The following is a 22,702-nucleotide window of genomic DNA, read 5'->3' on the forward strand; positions in this document are numbered from 1 at the left end:
GGTCGGGGTGGACCACGGACCTTTTCCTTTAATCCATGAACATATCGACGCGTGGATGGTTTGAGACGATGGCATTGTCAGCTAAATTATTTTAAATCTCTTATCAACGCCACGTCTTATTTTGATTGGCCCAAGTGAACCGTCAAATATTTCTACTTCTACTTATTATATTGACCACTCACGAATAATTTTACTTCCATAACAGGTGTTACAGCTCTTGATGTAGTACTAGCGGTGCATCCTTTGTAAATATTATTAGAATAATGATTTTTGAACTCCTCGGGAGCTCATATTGAGAATGATTCCCAAATTTTTTAGAGGGTCTTTTGACGTTAACTGTAGAATTATTTTACTTCCACATGTTATCTAGTGGTACGGTACTTGTCAATATTAGAAGAAATCTCAAGTCTGATTCGAAGAGTTACTCTTGATAAAAAAAGAAAATGGCAGTGTTATTGTGATGAGGGTTATGAGTCAGCGTCAATTGCACGGAAAGGCTAGAATGAGGAGGTTGAGTGAGTAGGTTATTTGAGGAGGTGAAATCTCACCATCAACAACAAAAAACAAAGCACATGGGGGGTCCACACCCCTTTTGATGGTGAGATGGACCTCCTCAAATAAACTCCTCAAATAGCATCCTCATTATAGAAGCTCTCTCAATTGCAGGAATTATTTTATAAACAAAAGCCAACACTGAATCCATAATCTGGCCCTTATCTAATATCTACGTTTTGTTCAGAGTCATACTTGATTGGACTAAATGGCTAGTAAGGGCCTGACAAGAGTTGGGCGGGAGCCCATTATAGGAAGTTTTCATCAAAACTCGCAGATTCATTCTATTGTTGTTACTTCTTCCAATATATAGGAGGCAACATCACTCTTTCATAACAGTGACCCAAGCTGGACTCTCACCAAAATAGCTAGTGGAGTTTGGTTGGTAGAACTGTAAACCCAAACATCACTCCGTCGAATCAATGCAAGCTCTACGAGTCTTGATTTACGTGCAAGTCGTGCGACGGGTCGTGTGACTAGAGTATAGTCTGATTAGATAATAGCTGTTGCATGCATGTTTCACCCCAATGCCATTGTAGAAACCAAATAACTAACAAACTAGTTATACATTTTGAAGACGATAGTCCCAAAAGGAGAAATAGAATTTGGCACTTGAAGAAAATTAACAAAATTCACATGCCCAAGAAAAAAAAAAAAATTTCCACGTGTATGAGGAAGCTTATTATATCTCTTAAAATGACACTCTCAAGGGTCACTCCATCACCAATTACTGATTTCAACCAATTTGACATGGCAAGAAAACCTTGATTACAATGTAAAAAAAATTATTTCCAAAATAGGTGGTCCTCCCAGAAGCAAAACAGTGAAACAAACCAACGTAAGGCTAGTTCACAACATCAAGAACCAGCTTGCGGGACTTGAGAACTGACCACTTCAATCGCCGGTAGTAAGCAGCTTGAAGTAGCGCAAGAGAGAGAACAAAAATCCATTTGAATCCCATCTGCATTTTTAGGACACACGTCATGTTAGAACTTAAGTAACTTCACCAATGTCAATCAGGGAAAACGACTTAAATGCAAGCATACCAGTTTTCTCTCTTCCATTTCTGGTTCTGCAGCCCATGTCAAGAACGACACAACATCTTTCCCCATCTGCAACATAATATTATAGAATCGTTTGAGCAACCCTTTAAATATAACACACCCCTCCCATAATATATGCATATACTTATATCGTAAACCAACCTGAGCCTCAGTTGCAGGAGTACCATCTTCGTACTCAACAGCACCATCGTTAAGCATTTTAGGCATAGCAATAGCTCCCCCAGGGAAGTAAGGGTTATAGTGCAGACCCTCACGGATCTACAAAACCAGATAATAAGTTTCAGGTTATAGGAATTACAGCACATCCCTCCATTGGACAGAACCATGAACTACGCGGACACCAGACACACATAATTTTTCATTGAATGGAACTAAACACCAAGATGAGGTTCACCTTTCAAAATTTCAAATATCATTTAGTTACAACATTGATTAATACAAATACCAGACAAACACAAAGAAGCAACAAATCGACAATACAGGGACTGCAGGGCCTACAAGCTTATTAAATGGTGTTTCCATTTAGTCACACTCCAAAAATTGATAGGAAATTATTTGTGTTAATGTTCCCCAATAAAAGGTGTTGGATGAATTCAAAAGGCAAAGTTATGCAGTACAAAAGCACAAATACCATAACATGAAAGGTTTTTGCAGCTTTTGGCCAATCTCAGTTCACACAGCATTCATAAAAGCTAAATAAACATTTTGTGGAAATCATATAAAATTAGGATAGTACAAATTCATATAAAAATGTAAACCTTCATATCCACATTCGTTTTCTTTTTCAGAATAAAACTAAGAATAGAAATTACCGAAACACCAGCTGGAGGATCGCGGTAACCAGTGAGAAGGGCAAATACATAATTCTGACCATTGTGACGAGCCTGAAAGGACATGGGTGAGATATTTCCAGGGTATATAAAAAATACAAATTAGAGAGAATTCATCAACAGAAGATTGAAAGTACCTTTGTAATAAGACTTAAATCTGGAGGATATGCCCCGCCATTAGCAAACCTAGCAGCCTGCTCATTTGCATATGGCTGCGGGAATCGATCACTAAGTTTACCAGGGCGAGTAAACATCTCACCCTCATCATTAGGACCATCAACTACCTCAATCTCAGCTGCCATAGCCTTTGTCTCCTCTTCCGTATATGCAACTCCCACCAAATCACGGTAAGATATTAAAGACATGGAATGGCAGGATGCACAGACTTGTGTGTAAACCTGATGACCGCGACGAATCCTGCCCAAGTAGAATGGAACTTAAATCATCAAGCAACCATATCAGGATATAGCATTTCAGATACAAAATAAAAACAGCATTATTGCTTTAGGGCACTAGAGTATGGTTGAAAATCTGAGGGCTGAAGATATAAACCCAAATATTTAGCAAAAACTAAGTAAGCTCAATACACTAAAGAAATTTGATTCCTTTGAGCTCAGTGGCATACTGTGAAACAACTTGTATTCACAAGAAAATAAATAATTGAACACACACACGTTATGGATTCTGTTTGAACTCACGAAGCATGATCGTATGAGCTAAGGATTCCCTGGTGAGGCCAGGGGTAGTTTGGGCACTCTAATCCATGTTCAGCCTCATCAGCAGATGCTACAGTTGCAAAACTTAGGAGTCCGGAAACACCTGCTCCAAGGAGAGCAAGTGCTCTGAGGGACCTTACCCCAGCAGACCCAGCATCGTCTTTCTTATGTAATAGGGAAGACAAAAATGGAGGGGCCTGCAATTAGTAATAAACAACAACCATTATTATGCTAATTTAGAACAAAACTTTATGATAGTTCCACAAAGGAAAAAGTAAAGAGACTCAAGTTGGTATCAAATCAATCTTCTAAGTTCTTGAGTGTCGAATATCAACATAAATGATCGTTTTCCTTCTCTTTAAAAAATGTGAATGGCACTTACTCTAAGAAGCATACATAACTGAAAGTTGTACTAACATAGGCCTATAATTTCTGGATATTATCATAAAGTTCCAATTAAGTAATGTAGACCACCAGGACTGGAACGGTGGAAACCCCAAGAGAAAAATAAAGATAAGCGGGGGGAAGAAGATTCTCACAGTAGATTGAGACTGAAGTTTCCTCCTCAATAACTGGTGGATCGCTCCTCCAGCCATTTCAGTCAATATTCCTGTCAAGTACCAAAAGCATAAAAATAAATAAATAAATAAATAATTGAACAACTCATTGGTTAATAAAACCTCCAAAATGATTAATTTGTTCCTACCTATATACTGAGCAATGGAGGTAGACGGAGATAAAAAAAGGTTGCTTACACTAACCAAATAACGATAGCAACGAGTATAATTTTATAAACATTCGAAAACGCATTACTGTGATTGAAAACCATATGGGAAACAACCGCAAAATACATCATCCAAAAAGAATCAGCGGGCAAATAAAAAGGTCATTCCTTCATGCAAACCGTAAGCTTATCTTACTAATTCTCCTAATCGGCTAACATTTCTTGATTGGAACAGTCAGAAAGTTAAAATTATGATTGGCACAATAGATAGAAAAGCACAAATATAAACAGATATGAACCCTAAGTCGAGAGGAGAGCACAGATCTGAGGAGGGTTGAGGGAATTAGAAAATGAGAGTAAAACAGAGGGATAGAAGGAACTCACAGTGGGACAGCGATGGGCTCTGAGATTGAAAGGTCAAGGAGCTGCCGCGGCTCAGAGATCCAAACGAAGAAGAGGAAGGAGAAGAAGCAGCTGAGGACCAAGGAACAGTTCGTTGTGCGCGAGAGAAAATGGGGAACTACGCCTTTTACAGCCCCTCTCTAATCTTTTTCGTTGAACCGTGATAGGTTCTGGGCTAATGGTGGGCTAAAGAGAGCCCACAGGTGGGACCCACCCGGGTTTCAGTTTTCGGGTTGGGCTTTCTCAATTTCCACTTCCTCATCTGAGGTTAATACCGAGCCACGCTTTCTGTTTTTTCGGCCATAGGCCAAGTTTTCTTTTGAGATAGGGTCCTTTTCGAATTCTAACACAAATTAATGCTCGAAAGGTATATATAGGATATGGGCTATTCTCTGGTGGGAACTTCTTTTTGCAAACCTCTATATGGGAACACCATTGGATCAAATCCAACGGTTGCTAAGAAGCAATTGTAACTGAAAGTGTCTAAAACTGTTCCACTGGAACGATGCCTCCTCCCTCCAAAACAGATGTATTGTGCTCTTGAAGACCACAATATCTCCCTCCAAAAAAGTTCTCTCTCTCTATATGTCTCTGTCTGTCTGTCTCAGTCTCTCTCTCTCTCTGAGAACATAGTTTTCTTCTTTTTTCTGGTTTGATATTCTATTTCAAGAAAAACAGTGCATACATCTACCCCCTCCAAAACAGCTGTTCATTTTTCTGGTTTGGTCATTCAAAGCATACAAAGCAAGGTATTATCCTGAAGAGCACATGTAGCACTGTAATTCTTATTTCTGTTTTTATTTTTCTGGTTTGATGATTGTGTTCTGCGCTCTTGTGAAGCCTTGAGGACCCATCTAGTTGCCAAAAAACTAGTGAGCGTGACACCTTGTTAGAATCGTTGAGCATAGTCGAAACTGGCGTTGACTTCGAATACTTGAGGGTTTGAGACCCTCTGGTTCTGGAGTTGTCGGTTTAAAGTGTTGGAGCAAACGGGAAACTAGAGTTGAGTTTGAATCGTTGAGGAGAGAAAGGTTGAATTTTTTGGGGTAGATGTGCCGCTCTGAATCGATGACATTATTATATTTGTTGAAATTTCAAAACTCAAAATCAGTTACAAGGTAAGCGATATCCTGTGTTTGTTAATTTCAATATACTTGAAAAAATGTTTTGACCAAGTATATGGTCATAATTTACACTAGTTTGGATATAGGTTGTTTTAGGTTTCACTAGAAACTCCAAACGACCTCGTAGGTGTAGCATTAATATTCACTAATGGGTTCATAGATTATTTTGTTGCAGACTCCATTATTTAATAATGTTGCATAGTCTATTTGATATTTGTGGAAAATTTGAAGATCAAAATCACTTATGAGGTAATTAATATCCTGTAATTGTTAATTTCAGTATCCTGGAGGAATTGTTTTTACCAAATATATTTGCATAATTTACATTATTTTGGATGTCGGTTGTTTAATATTTTTTTTTTTGGGTGAAAACCAAGGTATCCCCCGCGCGATTGCGGGGACTAACCCTCGAGGTACTGTCGGGCGCAAAGCGGGGACCTCTCCCAACAAAGTCTGCTCTATTCGCAAGCGCCTGAGATCGAACCCAGGACCTCTTGTTTAAAGGATCCAAGCCCCTTCCACTTGGACCAACTCCTGTTGGTGGTTGTTTAATATTTCACTAGAGACTCCAAAAGGCTTCGTAGATATAGCACTTGTATTCACTAATGGTTCATAGCTTATTTCGTTTTAGACTTCATTATTTACTAATGTTTGATAGTCTATTTGATATTTGGTGAAAATTTGAAGATCAAAATCACTTACGAGGTAACTGATATCCAGTAATTGTTAATTTGAGTATATGGACATAATTTACGCTAGTTTGGATGTAGGTTGTTTAAGGTTTCACTAGTGACTCCAAACAGCTTCGTAGGTGAAGCACGTGCATTCACTAATGGTTCATAGCTTATTTCATTTCAGACTCGATTATTTACTAATGTTTGATAGTCTATTTGATATTTGTTGAAATTTTGATATTTCTGTGTTTATCGTATTGTGGTTAATATACATTTGAATGCTCTTTAAACGCATGTGGCAATATTATTATGATGATGATATGATTTTCAAGGTTAAATTGCAAGAATTGTGAAATGGAGTCTGAAGCAGAGGTGAAACATGAAGTTAGTGTGGAGTTCAAACCAAAACTAGGACTTGAATTTGATTCCATTGAGGATGCGTTGAAGCTGTATGATCTGTATGCACTAAAAGCAGGATAATATTCACTGAGAAACTCTTTTGTATCATGGCATCATTGTGTATCATGCTTTTTGCATATTTCAGGTTGTCTATGAGGATTATGTATCATTATGGTTATCGTTATGCACCCTACAACACATATTCAACATCACTGTATCAAAACATTGTTTAGAAGATTGGATTTTCCGAAGAGCAAAGAAGAAGGCGGAGAAGAGGAGGAGTTGAAGAGATTTGTGTGGGGTTTTAGGGATATATCTGGCACACATGCCCCACCCTAAAAAATGTCAAAATAGTATCAGGAAAGTATCACAAAGGTATCATAAGGAAGGTTTCTGGTTTCGACAGAACAAGTGAGAAATGTCGAGAATCAGAACAGCACAAAGATGTTTTCTGGTTTTCTTTCTTGTTATTACTTTCTATTTCTCATGATACATTTATACAAGTGTTGCCTGACATTAATTACACAACTTCTACCTGGGATTCCTCCATGAAACAAGGTCTCCATTAGACAAGGAGAGAAAGTCTTCCATGAAACAAGTATTCCATGAGACAAGGAGAAAAGGTGTAGGGAAAGTGTCCTCCATGAATTAAGGAGGGAAAGGTTTGGTCAAGTGTAGGGACTTATGTTTGGTCTTGGTGTTTCACATGACGACAACTCACATGATGACAACTCATAAGTCATAGGATTCTTCATATGCTAACAAAAAAAAGGGGATTATGAATTTTATGAAAACAAATATAATCATAATCATATTACACGTGGCACAACAAGAGATTAAAATCAAATCATATCAGTGTTTGTGACATAATATGTATATTAAAATTCCAAAACATGATAAACTGTTGATAATATTTTGAGTCATTTATGACACTTTACATGTTTACTAAGGAGAATCTAGGGAGAAAATTAAGTAAAATTACATTTATGACACTCTACACTTTCCAAAACATGATTATCTTCAAATAAATACGCGAAAATAAAGGGAGAAAATTTACGGTGTTTTTTTAAATAATTTTTTGTGAATTTTGTCAGTTAAACAAAAAAAAAACATATGATGACATGTGGTGCTGTAAGAGGAAGAAAATTGAAACTTTGATAAACTATTTGAATTTTTTTATGTGTAAAAATTATATTTTAAAGCTTAAAAGATAAAGAAAATGTCATAATGAGTTTGTGAGAATTTATGGTGATTGTGATTTTTGAAACTTAAACTATGAGGTGTGAAAACAAGATTTTGACTTTGGGAAATTTGAAGTAATAATTAGAGGAAGAGTTATTGTAAAGTAGTGATCAATACTTTGTAAACCACTTTTTGGACTTGGGATACGAAGTATTGATGTTGAGAAATATGTATGTAATTTTTTTTTTTTGTATTTTTTCCGTTTATTTTAATATTTTAAACGATTTTACAACAAAATATGATTAAAATATAACAAACGTAACACATGTCAGCACAAGGAGAGCCTAGCATCCCATCCATTTCCATGTGTCGGCAAGGTAAGCCGCCACCTGGCATCCCATTCAATTAACTATTTCTTTTTACTTCAAAATTGATTTAAAAATCGTTTATAATTCAAAAAATTCCCAAAAAATAATGTCGGGATTGGTATGACATTTTCTTCAAGCATGTACGTCAAATTTCGCCAGTGCATTCAAATTTTGATTCGATCCTTATGTGATCAAACAAACAATAGCTTAGGGTTTACAAAATGTAGTTATGTTTTTATTTGCATCATTCACATTTAGGGATGACCCCCAAATTTTAATTTTAAAACAATTGTAAACCACTTTTTGGACTTGGGATACAAGTATTGGTGCTGAGAAATATGTATGTATTTTTTTTGTATTTTTTTTTCATTTATTGTTATATTTTAAACAATTTTACAACAAAATATGATTAAAATATAACAAATATGACACGTGTCAGCAAGGGACGCTGCCACCTGGCATCTCATGCAATTAACTATTTCTTTTTACTTTAAAATTGATTTTAAATGGTAGAGTTTAGTGGTTAGGGGTTAGGGTTAGGGGTTTAGGGTTAGAGTTTGTGGGTAAAGAGTATTATGGAAAGCGTTTTCATATGACAAACTTTTCATGCTATATATATGTGTGTGTTTTTATGCTATCAAAACATAATAACTTGGGATGGGTATTAAATAATATTCTGAATGTTTGTTGTAATTTTCTAATTTTTAATTTATTTATTGTGAATTTTAGAAGTTAAATCATAAAAAAAGAGTGTATGTGATAGAATGTTTTGATTTGTCTGTGAACAAAGTTGAGTTTTTATCATTGTGCTTGTATTTTAATAATTCAGAATTAGAATTTTGGAGCTTTAAGGAGAAGAGAATATATGAATTTTCGGTGTATTTTTATGATTTTTAAATTTTTATTATGAATTTTAGAGCACCCTGTGAGTATTTCTCATGTGTGGCCTTATAAGATGATAACACGTGTCATGTTTTTGTAATTTATTGTGTTTTATCTTAAACAATTCTTAAAAAATTATATAAAAATCAGAAAAATATACTAAAAATTGCTACAAATTTCTTATGACACAACATTCGATTATGGAGATCTAAAATTATGATTTCATATATTTAAATAAATGAGAATCATTTGATCAAAGAAACAAGAGTGTATGTGAAAGAATGTTTTGATTTATATCTATGAACAAAGTTGAGTTGTTATTATTGTTTGTGCAAATAATATCACGGGAGAATATTCGCTTCTATATCCTTGAACCTTCGATCTTCCTTCTCTCTCTTTTTTTGGGCGAAATTCTATTTTCGCGCTACCCATCTTGTTCCCCTCATCCTAAAAAAATTGACGCTTCTTTTCTCTTTTCAGCCCCAAATTGAAACCACTTCCCTTCTCCTCTCTCCTTATATCTTTTCCAGACCCAAACCTTAAAATTCCCACACCCACTAACTGCTCTCCCTCTCTCTCTCTCTCTCTCTCTCTCTCTCTCTCTCTCTGTGGCTACATGCTCCAAGAAGAAATATGATTGCTTTGTAAGTATCCATTTCAAGAATTCAATCTCTTATTTCGTATTTGGGTTTCAAGTTTTATTTTTATTTTTGCAGAATCTAGGTTGGTTTGTCTACTTTCTCCCTCTTCGTTCCAGTAACCCTCTCACTCATGGTTTGTATCAATTCCTAAATGCCAATTTGTTTTTTCTTTAAATGTTTCTTGATTAATTTTTCTGTATTTGTTCTGAAAAAATGGGTATAATGTTGTTGGTTCATTGTCTCTAGTTCACGATTTTGATAAATTTTCAACCATCTTAAGTAAGGTAATTGTACAGATTGATGGTAGAAAAAGTAGCAGATCTTGATAGTCCTTGAAAGTTTGTGAATCTCCTTTGTTTGATTGTGTTGTGAATTTTTTTTTTTCCGGATAAGATGTGCTGTGATTCTTTAGTGGCAGTATTATATGAGGAGAGGGTCTTGCAAATTTGGCACTTCTTGTAAGTTTCACCATCCTAAGCAGGGAGGAAGCTCTGGTTGACTGCGAATTTGGTAACTATTATGTTGGTAAAAAAAACCATAAAAGAAAGGCTGATTTTCAACTCCCAAAAAACAGCCCACGTGCATGCTAAAGAAACCATAATGATGTTGATCAAATAACCTCCCCCATCATTACACCTTGTCTCCCACCAAAGACATCATTAATACAAAAAATATTCCTCCACTAAAGAGGAAACCCAAGGTGCCGAAAGTATGTGCAGCTCCCCTATTTTCCTTCTCCTTTAAAGCCATCAATTAATGACCATGCATGCATATCCCATACATTCATCCATGTGCTTTGCAAAGGGAAAAATACCAGCCGCATATCTTTTTTTTGGGTGAGGCCCAAGGGTATCCACCGCCGACAGCAGTGCCTAATCCCTTTCGCCGCGGGAGCTCTCCCAATGGAGGTAAACGGCTGGCCAGCCGCATATCTTGACTTCACACTAAAGAGGGATTTCCAACAGATGTTGGGACATCGGAGGTTAACAACCACTTTCATACATTAAAATCATTTTCTTGTTCAATTTTATTCGAACTCATCGTTTCATTTACTTGTGTTATGTTGCTGGCTCATCTGCTTTGTTTTTTTAAATTGTTGTTAAAATTTACTACAGAGTATCAGAAGAAAGGTTTTTGGTTTCAATTATATGTCCTTTGTATTACTTACAACATAATGGTTGTTGCATCCAAGTTTTTCCATGAACCAAGAACACATGCATGAATGCAAGATAAGGGTTTTGTAGTATGAAAACAACTTGTGAGAGCACATTGTTTAATATGGAGCACAGCGTGATTCCCAACTATTGCTTTAGGTGTGAATTCCCAACTTAGCACGGAATGAATGTGTCCATCCGCTTTGGGTGTCTCCATTTTTTGGGCATCGTATTACACTATTAGAAATGCATTTTCATTTTTTTCTACAAGATTAAAAATGGAGGCAAATCCTCCACCACATGCACATCAACTTTTAGATCCAAATTTTCATAACCAAGATTGGAGCTCAATGAAGCATAATGGAACAACTGACTGACACGTTCATATGTTAAATATCATGCATAAAAATAAACACACACAAAAATTCTTTTGAAGCTTTTAGGGAATAGTAAATCAAGCAATGTTGAAGCTTTAGTGAATCCTTTTGAAGCATTTATGAAACATATATTAGTGACAGAATTTCAACATCTACATCAGAATAGCCAGTAATTAGAATACTAAAATATAAAAACAAGATAATTAAATGTTGGTTCAAATTCAGATTGGTGATAATTTCCTCTTTGACAAATTGGTCATAAAGAAATAGTGGACCTTCTGGGCAGTTAACATCATGGATACCAAATTTGTCAATGAGAAAAGATGGTGATATATCCTCCAGCCCAACTTCGAATGGAATTTCCAACTTTTACTACCATGTCATATACTTCTTTACAAGCAAAAAGAATTAGTTAGAAAGCAAGCTTTCGGATTCTCCAAAAGGGAAGGAAATTGGATTGAAAAGGAAAAACTTCCAACTTTAAGGCAAGGAAATATGCTGAAAGAGTTGTGAGCATTGAAACAAATGATGTAACATAATCATTCAACTTGGTCATCTCTGCCAAACCAAAAGGCAAGCTAAAAACCTATGTACCTGACCATCGTACCATCCAGACTCTTCATCTGTAAACAGAAAGAAGAAGAGCAGAAAATTAATGACATGCATATGACAACCATTACTTTGTTCTAACAAATTAACAATTACCCCTTGTTGTATATGAGATGTATCTTAGAAAATTAATGAAGTCTAGGATTGGGAAACAAGATGAGAGGCAGTACCTTTGCTTCAGTGTATCCAAGAAAGCAAATATGATGAGAGTTTTACAACATAAATTAAAAAAAAAACAAAGCAGATGAGCCATCAACATAACACAAGCAAATGAAACGATGAGTTGGAATAAAATTGAACAAGAAAATGGTTACTACTAAACAGAGTATCAAAAGAAAGGTTTCAGGTTTCAATCATCTGTCCTTTTTATTACTTACAACAGAATTTATACAAGAGGAGAAAGACTTGCTAACCAAGCTGAGCATTAATTACAAATAGGTAACAAATGGCAGCTCGAGTTTGGGTTCCCAATTCCTGGAGAAGGCAGCTGGAGTTTGGGTTCCCAAAGGAGAAAAAACAAAAGCCAAAATCAAGCACAATAAATGCTTTCATAAGACTTGCTAATAGTTACTAACCTCAGATGTCTGAACATCAACAAAAATAACCTAATAATTGGTGAGAGAACTCCTTGCTATCACTGTGAACCCAAAAAAGCCAAACATAAAGTTCAGAACTTACAAAATAGAAACACCCATAAACTACTTAAAATTCAATAATTAACGAAGAGAAACTACTCATTCTATTCTCTTCCATTATCACCACCACAGTCCACTTGAGTATAAATCTAATAAGCCAGCAAAACCCACAAATTCAGAGCCAATACACACCAAGATCCAACCTTCTGAACCAAAAACTCGAAACCCAAATATGAAATAAGAAATTGAGTTCTTGAAATGAATACTTACAAAGCAATCATACTTCTTCTTGGAGACCATGTAGCCACAACGAGAGAGAGAGAGAGAGAGAGAGTGATAAATGAGGAAAGGGAGAGGTAGAGCAGAGACAGACAGACAGACAGCTGATGAGAGGGAGTGTTGAGATTGCTGGCTAATCTTCTTGTGAATGAGGAAAAGAGGCCGGAAGAGATAGGACCAGAGAGAGAGCTATAGTGCGAGAGTGGGTGTGGGAATTTTAGGAAAGCGATAGATACAGATTGGTAGCCATTCATGACAATTTTCAGGGCAGAAATGAAAGCAAGGATATGGGTAGATGGAAAGATAGATGAGAAAAGATGGATGTAGTTCATGGAGATTGAATGTCCACTGGAAGGGTAAGTGACGAGAGGAAGAGCGACTGCGACTGCAGTTCTGAGATTTTCAACAAATTAAAACAAGTTTTTTGGTATTTGGGTTGTCAGATTTGGGGGTTTGTAGTAAAAATTTAAAAATGAATTAAATGGCAGAAGGAAGGGAAAAAAGGCGCGACTGGAAAAGGCGCGATAGCACAAGTGCAAAGGAGAAACTGCAGCGTACCCGATTCTAGTGTGAGCTTGCTTTTTCTCCCCAGCCGTTGAGATCACTTAAATGGCTGAGATGGAGCTGCAAGTAGAGGTTTGCAAAAAGATGTTCCCACCTGAGCCTAGGCGTATATGATATATCGCATGTATTAAGGGTTTGACTCAACTGTTTAGTCATTGTTCATTGTTTTTTTTTTCTTGACAACAAGTCATTCTTTTCTGAAAATTTCATTCCATAAGCATTGTTGATTCAGTTATGCAGCTCTTCTGATCAACTAGATCCACACATAAAGGGGGGCAGTGGGAGTTGTTTTATGTTATTAGGTTCGGTGTGGATTGTTTTCATTTCTTTTTAATGCAAGTAAGAGTTTAAATTGTTTTAAATAAATCTAATTTACGTTGAGGGGATTCGAATTTGGGTGTAAGGGTGCGAGCTCATTATCCTAACCTATCTATTGTTTCATTTGTTTCGATATAATGGAATAAATTCCTATTAGATAGGTTAACAGATAATCATATTTGAAAAAATAACAACACATGTGAATGTTGTCATAGATTTGCAAATACAATTAGTAATTTTAATTTGTTCTTCTGGGCTACAAGATTATAGATATACAAATAGAAAATAGATGTTTTTAACTAGGAATATCATTTAAAGAAATATTTTTTTGATATACTACTGGGTGTTAAAAAAGCATTAACTAAATATTTAACCTAAGTCAGGAAAATAAAAATCTTTACTAAAAATAATAAAAATTTAAAATTTTTATTTTTATTTTTTAAAAAAAACGCCCAGACCCGCTTAGGCGGATTTTATTTATTTATCTTCTGATGATTCAATCGTCAAGCTCTCAGAGCTTCACACCAAAGCTCCTGAATCTGAGGTGATACACTAGAATTCACGTAATTGTTTAAGTTGGTGCTCTTTCTTTTAAAAATAAAATAAAAAACGCAGACCCGCCTAGGCGGAATTGTTTTTTTTTTTTTTTCCCTGATGTTCAATCGGCAAAGCTCCTGAACAAAGCTTTGCGTACACGAAGAAAACTATCGAACGAGAGTTTGGCCGCAAGCTCCCGTAGAGTTTTGATAATTTTGAAGAGAAACCAGTAGCATCTGGAAGTATTGCTCAAGTGCATGGAGCTGGTCAACAGGTGAAGCCCATAGTAGTTGCCGTAAAGGTTAGGCATCCTGGTGTTTGTGAATCGATTAGGAGAGATTTTGTTATAATCAATCTGGTAGCAAAAATTTCAAACTTCATTCCTGCTTTAAAGTGGTGGAGATTGGATGAGAGTGTACAGCAGTTTGCAGTTTTTATGATGTCTCAAGTTGATATTGCAAGAGAAGCTGCCCATTTGTGCATCCTGCTGTTTTGGTGGAAACTTATGACCAGGGGGAATGTGTCGATGATGTTGAAGGGGATGATCAGATTAAATCTGCGCTTGCTCACATTGTGACGCGCGTACTTTTGAAGATGCTCCTGGACCTGGTAACATATATACACCTTTATGCTTTTGGACTATTTTGATTGAATTGTGTTTAATATTTTAAGTATCTTGTTGTGTCTTAAAGTTTGTGAATTATACCAGTTGATATACCTGAATGTGGTCTGAATACATAACAAATCCAGAAAAAATATATATAAAAAAAGCTACTATCTTTCTAATATCTTATCCCTAACAGTTCTGGAGATCCGTTTTTGTTCTATCTTCCACCATCTCCTCTCTAAAAATGGGCAAGTAATTCACCTTCAAAGGTTTTGCCTTGTTAGTTTTTCCTTAACAGTTCTGGAGATCCGTTGCATTTATCTTGTTTGGGTGTTCCTTATTAAATAAGTTGCAAGTTTGATATTTGCTTTTTAAACATATATTCCTCCTTTAAGCTAAGATTATGCAAAGAAAGAATTTCATATTAGAATGCTTTTCAATCCAACTTCCCCTGGTAATACTTTCTTGTCTCAAAGCCTGAATTTTGTCAAGAATTCACCATTGCCATTTTTGAATAATTTTGAATTTATGATACTTCTTTTATGAAGTTTGGTCTTTGAAGGCTAAAGCACATGCTCCTTCTTCTCTATCCTCAATGGCTACCACCAACAGCGCTAGCGTGAGTTTGAATAAGCTTCTGATTGACACAAAAAAAAATAGGCCCGTTTTAATACAATGTTTAAGGCCATTTTACAAAACCCAACCCGTTAGTTATATTAAAAACTAGGTCAGATGTCTTCTTCTTCCCAGTGTTGCCTTCTCCTTCCTCTCTGTTTCGATCTCTCTCTCTCTCCGTCTTTCTTCCTAACAAGCAGCAGATCCTGCGCGCTTCAATCGCCCTCCATGCCTCAACGGCAAAACGCCCGCCCAGACCCGCCAAGGCCGCCTAGAGCCGCCTAGGCCAATTTTTCGAACCTATTTAAGATTACAGTTTTTTAGTGGAAATAAATACATATTTATTCACTCATCTGTAGATTATATTCCCTATGTATAGGTAATGACATATTTGTATATGTAGAGTTGCTTTGTGGTCGACTGATGATGCAGAGTCCAAGGTGACCCTCCACCTTCTTGATCCGTTCACCATTGCCATTTTTCAATAATTTTGAATTTAGGATACTTTTTTTATGAAGGTCTATCCTTAATATCCCCTCAATGGCTACCACCAACAGCGCTAGCGTTCAAAGACCAAACTTCATAAAAGAAGGACGCTGCAAGAATTTCATATTAGAATGCTTTTCAATCCAACAATTGAATATATGTGATATATGTGTAGTATTCACTCCTTTTTTCGTTTATTCATCACTGTGTGTGTTATGGTTGTAGACAAAATGCAGTTCCTCAATGATATTATGAACTCAGGAAGCTTCTGTTACAAGTTTCCCTCCTTAATAATCTACATTCTGTATTTGATATTAGTCTATATTTGGCCAAAGTTTCTAATCTTCTTCTTTTTACAGCAAGTGGAGGAGGCATTCGCTTTCTGGGGTACTACAGAAGGTGATCTGGTCCATCCTGCTGAGTGTATGCAGCAGTTACTGGAGAAAGTTAGGCGTCATAAAGTCAATGTTGATGGCAATGTCTGTACTGTCATGGTAACCACTGGAAATTTCTTTTTGTTTTTTCCTTTATGAATTTATTAGTAGCATTACAATCATTTTGATGTGCTAGATAAAGGAAGGACTGCAAAAGAGTATAGTCGCGGCTGTATTATTTAATTATTATATTTAAATAGTACGGCCGCCCGGCTATACTCATTAAATATTATATTCAAATAGTACAGCCGAGCGGCTATACCATTCAAATAGTCCATCCAGCTGAGTGTATGCAGCAGTTACTGGAGAAAGTTAGGCATCATAGAGTCAACGTCGATGGCAATGTCTGTACTGTCATGGCAACCACTTTGGTTCTTGAGGTAATTTCTTTTTCCTTTATCTACTGCAGCTGAAGCATGGAAATTCTCTTATGAAATTCTGTAATCTTTGCAATATAGGCATGTGCAATTTATAAGCACAAAGACATTATCAAGTTGTCTTTTCTTTATTTGTTTTTCTGCTTTTGTCTGTTGGCCATCTATCCTTTACTCATTTCTCTTCTCTTTATAAATTTAATTTAATTGTGATCAGAAAAACAAATATGATAGTTTTTTGTATTATATGATAGTAGCAGAAATAGACAATAACTGATATCTTATACAAATCTGAGAGGCAATTTGCTCCAATTTATATTATCATTGGTGTGGTCATCAATAACTTATCTTATACAAATCTCATCACTGGTTATGTTTTGCAGGGATGGCATCGGAAACTTGATCCCAGGTACAATGTGATGCAAACACTGCTTCTCAAAGCTGACTGGGCAAAGTCCCTTTCCTACACGACTGAGGGGCTAATGGCTCCATAAGAAGGTCTTGTCAGTGGTAATGCTATGATTACTAAACAATTTTGACAGTTATAAAATCCAAAATATACCAATCCCAAGAAGCGGACATGAACATTTAGATCTTTGGTTATTAATTTGTTTTTGTTTTTGAAATTTCCATATGTTTTGAAGGTTCAATCATTCTGTATTTAGTTTGTTTTTATCAACAAATAAATTAAAAAGAAGAAGAAAACATTACTGTTTTTGAAGCCTCACAATTCACATGTAAAAACAGTAGAGAGGTAAAAGACAGAAATAAAGTGGAATTCTGTTCTTTTTTTGGTAACCTTGATGTTCCTGAATCTTCCAGTTCTCCTCTATTCTAGATGTGTTCATTTGTTCTAGATGCTTGCAAAGATAGGGTAATATGTTGCCCCATTTTGCATCTTTTGGGTCTTGGAAAAATGTTAGTAATCTTTAGGTTTTCTAGGGCTGTAACAGGATCTATGGAGATTAAAATTTTCCTGATAACTATGCTCCATTTACGTATCTTGTTTAGGATATATTAGCGTACTTAATGTTTTTTTTTTGTTCTCTAACTTGTTTCAATTTTTTTTCCACCTATGTTGTTTCAGATTTCATGAAGGCTTGCTTTCCAGTGAGCAAGGTGTCTACATTGCAGAGTCTATCGCTGCTAAGAACATGAAACAAGCGAAGAGCCGTTGTTGTATTTATGGGTTTAACCCATATTATTTGTTATAAATAAAATCCATTTTTTTTATTCTTGCCCAATGGGCTAATAGGTGGAAATCATTAGAATGGGAGGTATCGGAAAGAATTTAAATTTTCATTCCCCAATATCGCTTTGTATAAATAAAATAATTGAAGAAATAACTCTAGCTCAATGGGCTAAAGTGGTATTTTAGCCCTACACCCTAAAACGATAGGACAAAAATGTGTATTTAAAGGGTAAATACATTCAAATATTTTAACAGTATAGCCGAACGGCTAGACTCTTTAAATATTAATATATTCGGATATTTTAATTGTATAGCCGTTCGGCTATACTCTTTAAATATTATCACGAAGCATACACTCGCAGACGCAACCATTTCGCTTCTCTATCAAACTCAAAGCTTCGATTGGTTTTCTTTGGTTTCGGCTGCTTCGTCCTCCGGGTTCGGTACCAAAAAAAGACCCAACCCGCCTAGGAGGCCCGCCCAGCCGCCTAGCCCCCGCCTAGCCCCACATCGCCAGCTTGTTGCAGATTTTGACGGAGAAAATTCTGATAGCGGAGACAGGGTCGAGTTCCAGAGCCATAGAATTGGACCATATTCAGGAGGAGATTGAGGAGGTGTCTGCCGTTCCAGAAGTGAAGGAGAAGAAGAAGAGTGTAATATGTCGCCCAATTTTGCATCTTTTGGGTCTTGGAAAAATGTTAGTAATCTGTTTGCTTATCTTTAGGTTTTCTTGGGCTGTAACAGGATCTATGGAGATTTAAATTCTCCTCATAACTATGCTCCATTTACGTATCTTGTTTAGGATATATTAGCGTACTTAATGTTTTTTTTTTGTTCTCTAACTTGTTTCAATTTTTTTTTCCATTTATGTTGTTTCTGATTTCATGAAGGCTTTGCTTTCCAGTGAGCAAGGTGTCTACATTGCAGAGTCATGAAACAAGCGAAGAGCCGTTTTCGGATGCCACCGTACCAATCAGTTTCTCTTTTATTCATTTTGGACCAATTGTTTTAGAAACTTATTCTTCAATTTTTTTTGGTTGTTGCATTTGTTTTTGTTCCCAAGACCATGGTGGTTCAAATCATTCTTCAAAAATAGAGCCAGCCAATGGTTGTACAGGTGAAAGGGAAACTGGGAAGTCTGCAAAGAAACCTGGTGAGTTATTGTTGCATCTGTTTTTCCACTGGAAATTTCTTTTTGTTTTTTGTTTTTTACTTTATGAATTTAGTAGTAGCATTACAATCATTTTGATGTGCTAGATAAAGGAAGGACTGCAAAAGAGGAGGCATCCAAACGTGAGAAGGTCCGAGAAATACAGAAAAAGCTATCTTCCATGCTTTAAGCACTTGGGGAAATGGCCATTCTAATATTTGAAGAGTACAGTCGGGGATGTATTATTTAATTATTATATTTAAATAGTACAGCCGGTCGGCTATACTCATTAAATATTATATTCAAATCGTACACCCTCTCGGCTATATGCTTTAAATATTATATTTAAATTGTCTAGCCGCTCTGCTATACTGATTATTATATTCAAATCGTACAGCCGCGCGGCTATACGTTTTAAATATCATGTCTAAATAGTATAGCCGCGCGGCTATACTCTTTAAATAAATTCGAATATTTAGATAGTATAGACGCTCAGCTATACTGTTTTTAATATATTCGAATATACCTTTTTTTTATAAAAAAAAAGTAGTATTTTTTGTTTTATATTTGTAATCAAGAAATATCTTAGTCTTATTTAATTACTAAATATTTCAATTATTATTTATGCAGTGAATAATTAGTATTTAAATATTTTAATAATTTTTGTTTACTTTTTTTATTTATAAATTTCTTACAAATTAGTTTGTTTAGTTTATTATTTGTAATTATGTAATATATTAGTCTTATTTAATTACTTTAATTAGTAATTAGTTTTTAGTTATTATTTATTTAGTGAATAATTAGTTTAAATATTTTAATTAATTTCAGAAATTACTTAATGAATCGTATTAAATTCTTTTATATTCTTTTATGGACTTGAAAAACTAGTTTTAATTCCCAAAAGTATTTTTTAATAGTTTCTATTATTTAAAAGTCCTGGAAAATTCGTTTAAGTACGTAAAAAATATTGTAAAATCTATTTTAGTATTCCAAAAATTGATTTTAGCCTCCAAACCTGAAATCCAAGTCTCGAACCAAAAACACTAACTTCCAAACTTGTTCCAAAAACCTTTCTCAAGCCTTGAACATAAGCCTATTAGGACACTTATTACTCTATTAGGCTTGGATACTCACGTAACTCAATTTAGCGTTTTATGATTATGGTTTTGATCTCAATGTACGACGTATCCAGACCAAATCCTAGTTAATTGAGTACGCCTTGATGTAGATTTGAACAAGTGGTTTGTTGTCGGAAATTAAACAATTCTCTGTCCAGGCTGCAACAAAAGGAACAAAGAATAAACAATTCTCTGTAAAATAGAATAAAAATGAATCATCTGTAGAATCTCCATTAGCTGAAGCGGTTTCCAGATGTTCCTAGAAACTATATAGCAGGTGCTTAGACAACCCTGCAGTAATCGACATATAGCAGTGAGCAAAACTGTTATTGGAGACATGGATACAGTCCCAAAAATACGAGTTCTATATCTTCCTTGATTATTGGAGACATGGATACAGTCACACAATTTTGGGCACCTAAAGCCTGAGCAACAGCATTTACAAACATGAAGTGGATACTCGGCAATCATTTGAATTCCCAACCGTCATGCAACATCTTGACATGTTCAACGAAGAATCTCCATTAATTTCTTCTCTTTTTCTGTAAAGATGCTCGGGTGTCACATGATGAAGCAGGGAGGAGATAAATGTCTTTCCCAGCAGTGGCACTTACATTGCACATGTAAACTCACGTATTTCTTTGATTGCTGAACTAATACTATAAAAGGGCCATTATCTTCACCTGTTTTTCATGACAAAGGTTGGCACTTTCAATCACTGATCAACTTTGTAATCATATGATGGAGAAAATAAGACATTGGTTCTAGGATCATTGAAAGTTCACCTCTAGCTTTTCAACTTTTGCTTTATGATCTTCTCGAAGCAGACTTCATCAGTCAACTGGTTGCATTGCACTCATTAACATTTTCAGGTGAGACAAGTCTAAGTTCCTAAATGATATTATGAACTCAGGAAGCTTCGGTTACAAGTTTCCCTCCTTAATAATCTACATTATGTATTTGATTTTAGTCTATATTTGGCCAAAGTTTCTAATCTTCTTCTATTTACGGCAAGTGGAGGAGGCATTCGCTTTCTGGGGTACTCCAGAAGGTGATCTGGTCCATCCTGCTGAGTGTATGCAGCAGTTACTGGAGAAAGTTAGGTGGTGTCATAGAGACAATGTCGATGGCAATGTCTGTACTGTCATGGTAACCACTTTGGTTCTTGAGGTAATTTCTTTTTCCTTTATCTACTGCAGCTGAAGCATGGAAATTCTTTTATCATTGGTGTGGTCATCAATAACTGATCTTATACAAATCTCATCACTGATTATGTTTTGCAGGGATGGCAGCGGAAACTTGATCCCAGGTACAATGTGATGCAAACACTGCTTCTCAAGCTGACTGGGCAAAGTCCCTTTCCTACACGACTGAGGGGCTAATGGCTCCATAAGAAGGTCTTGTCAGTGGTAAAGCTATGATTACTAAACAATTTTGACAGTAATAAAATCCAAAATATGCCAATCCCAAGAAGTGGACATGAACATTTAGATCTTTATTCATTTATTTTTTTGTTTTGGAAATTGCAATATGTTTTGAAGGTTCAATCCTTCTGTATTTAGTTTGTTTGTATAAAAAAAATTTTAAAAATAATTACTGTTTTTGAAACCTCACAATTCACATGTAAAAACAGCAGATAGGTAAAAGACAGAAATAAAGTGGAATTCTGTTCTGTTTTTGGTAACCTTGATGTTCCTGAATCTTCCAGTTCTACTCTATTCTAGATATATTCATTTGTTCTAGATGCTTGCAAAGATAGGGTAATATGTTGCCCCATTTTGCATCTTTTGGGTCTTGGAAAAATGTTAGTAATCTGTTTGCTTATCTTTAGGTTTTCTTGGGCTGTAACAGGATCTATGGAGATTTAAATTTTCCTGATAACTATGCTCCATTTACGTATCTTGTTTAGGATATATTTGTCAAATTTTCCAGGTTAACGGGCCGAGGGCCCACTCCAACAACACCGATACTGTCCCCACTTTACCACCTGCACAATCCTCAGGTGTGGGGTTTTATTACAAAAGGCCTCGGTGTTAGTTGGAGTGGGGTAATTCTATTTAAAGTACTCTTTCTCCTTCCCTCTCTCCGATGTGGGACAAAATTGGTTTCAACAATATTAGCGTACTTAATGTTTTTTTTTGTTCTGTAACTTGTTTCAATTTTTTTTTCCACTTATGTTGTTTCAGATTTCATGAAGGCTTGCTTTCCAGTGAGCAAGGTGTCTACATTGCAGAGTCTATCGCTACTGAGAACATGAAACAAGCGAAGAGCGGTTGTTGTATTTATGGGTTTAACCCATATTATTTGTTATAAATAAAATCCATTTTTTTATTCTTGCCCAATGGGCTAATATGTGGAAATCATTAGAATGGGAGGTATCGGAAAGAATTTAAATTTTCATTCCCCAATATCGCGTGTATAAATAAAATAATTGAAGAAATAACTCTAGCCCAATGGGCTAAAGTGGTATTTTAGCCCTACACCCTAAAACGATAGGACAAAAATGTGTATTTAAAGGGTAAATACATTCAAATATTTTAAAGGTATAGCCGAACGGCTAGACGTTTCAAATATTAATATATTCGGATATTTTAATTGTATAGCCGCTCGGCTATACTCTTTAAATATGATCACGAAGCTTACACTCGCAGACCCAGCCGTTTCGCTTCTCTATCAAACTCAAAGCTTCCATTGG

At 35.7% G+C, this 22,702-nt stretch overlaps 1 protein-coding gene and 2 long non-coding RNA genes across 3 annotated transcripts; 1 reads left to right on the forward strand and 2 right to left on the reverse strand.

Moving 5' to 3' along the window:
- Positions 1–1,135: 1,135 nt before the first annotated feature.
- Positions 1,136–4,443, reverse strand: LOC110766094 (Cytochrome C1 family). The gene is made up of 8 exons (XM_021969357.2): positions 4,271–4,443; positions 3,702–3,772; positions 3,145–3,359; positions 2,584–2,863; positions 2,429–2,500; positions 1,758–1,874; positions 1,599–1,664; positions 1,136–1,513 (listed from the first exon to the last, which is right to left on the reverse strand). The coding sequence occupies exons 2-8, from the start codon at positions 3,756–3,758 to the stop codon at positions 1,397–1,399; spliced, it is 924 nt and encodes a 307-aa protein (XP_021825049.1). The 5' UTR covers positions 3,759–3,772; positions 4,271–4,443; the 3' UTR covers positions 1,136–1,396.
- Positions 4,444–5,000: 557 nt separating this feature from the next.
- On the forward strand, positions 5,001–6,694 carry LOC110766896 (uncharacterized). Its single transcript, XR_015834437.1, has 2 exons — positions 5,001–5,661; positions 6,419–6,694. It is a non-coding gene; the product is annotated as an uncharacterized LOC110766896 (long non-coding RNA).
- A 4,701-nt stretch (positions 6,695–11,395) lies between these two features.
- LOC148296165 (uncharacterized) lies at positions 11,396–13,279 on the reverse strand. Its single transcript, XR_015834412.1, has 2 exons — positions 12,604–13,279; positions 11,396–12,335 (listed from the first exon to the last, which is right to left on the reverse strand). It is a non-coding gene; the product is annotated as an uncharacterized LOC148296165 (long non-coding RNA).
- Between the last annotated feature and the right edge of the window lie 9,423 nt (positions 13,280–22,702).

Source organism: Prunus avium, chromosome 3 (assembly GCF_965620075.1).
Source record: "Prunus avium chromosome 3, drPruAviu1.hap1.1, whole genome shotgun sequence".
Classification (NCBI taxonomy): Eukaryota; Viridiplantae; Streptophyta; class Magnoliopsida; order Rosales; family Rosaceae; genus Prunus; species Prunus avium.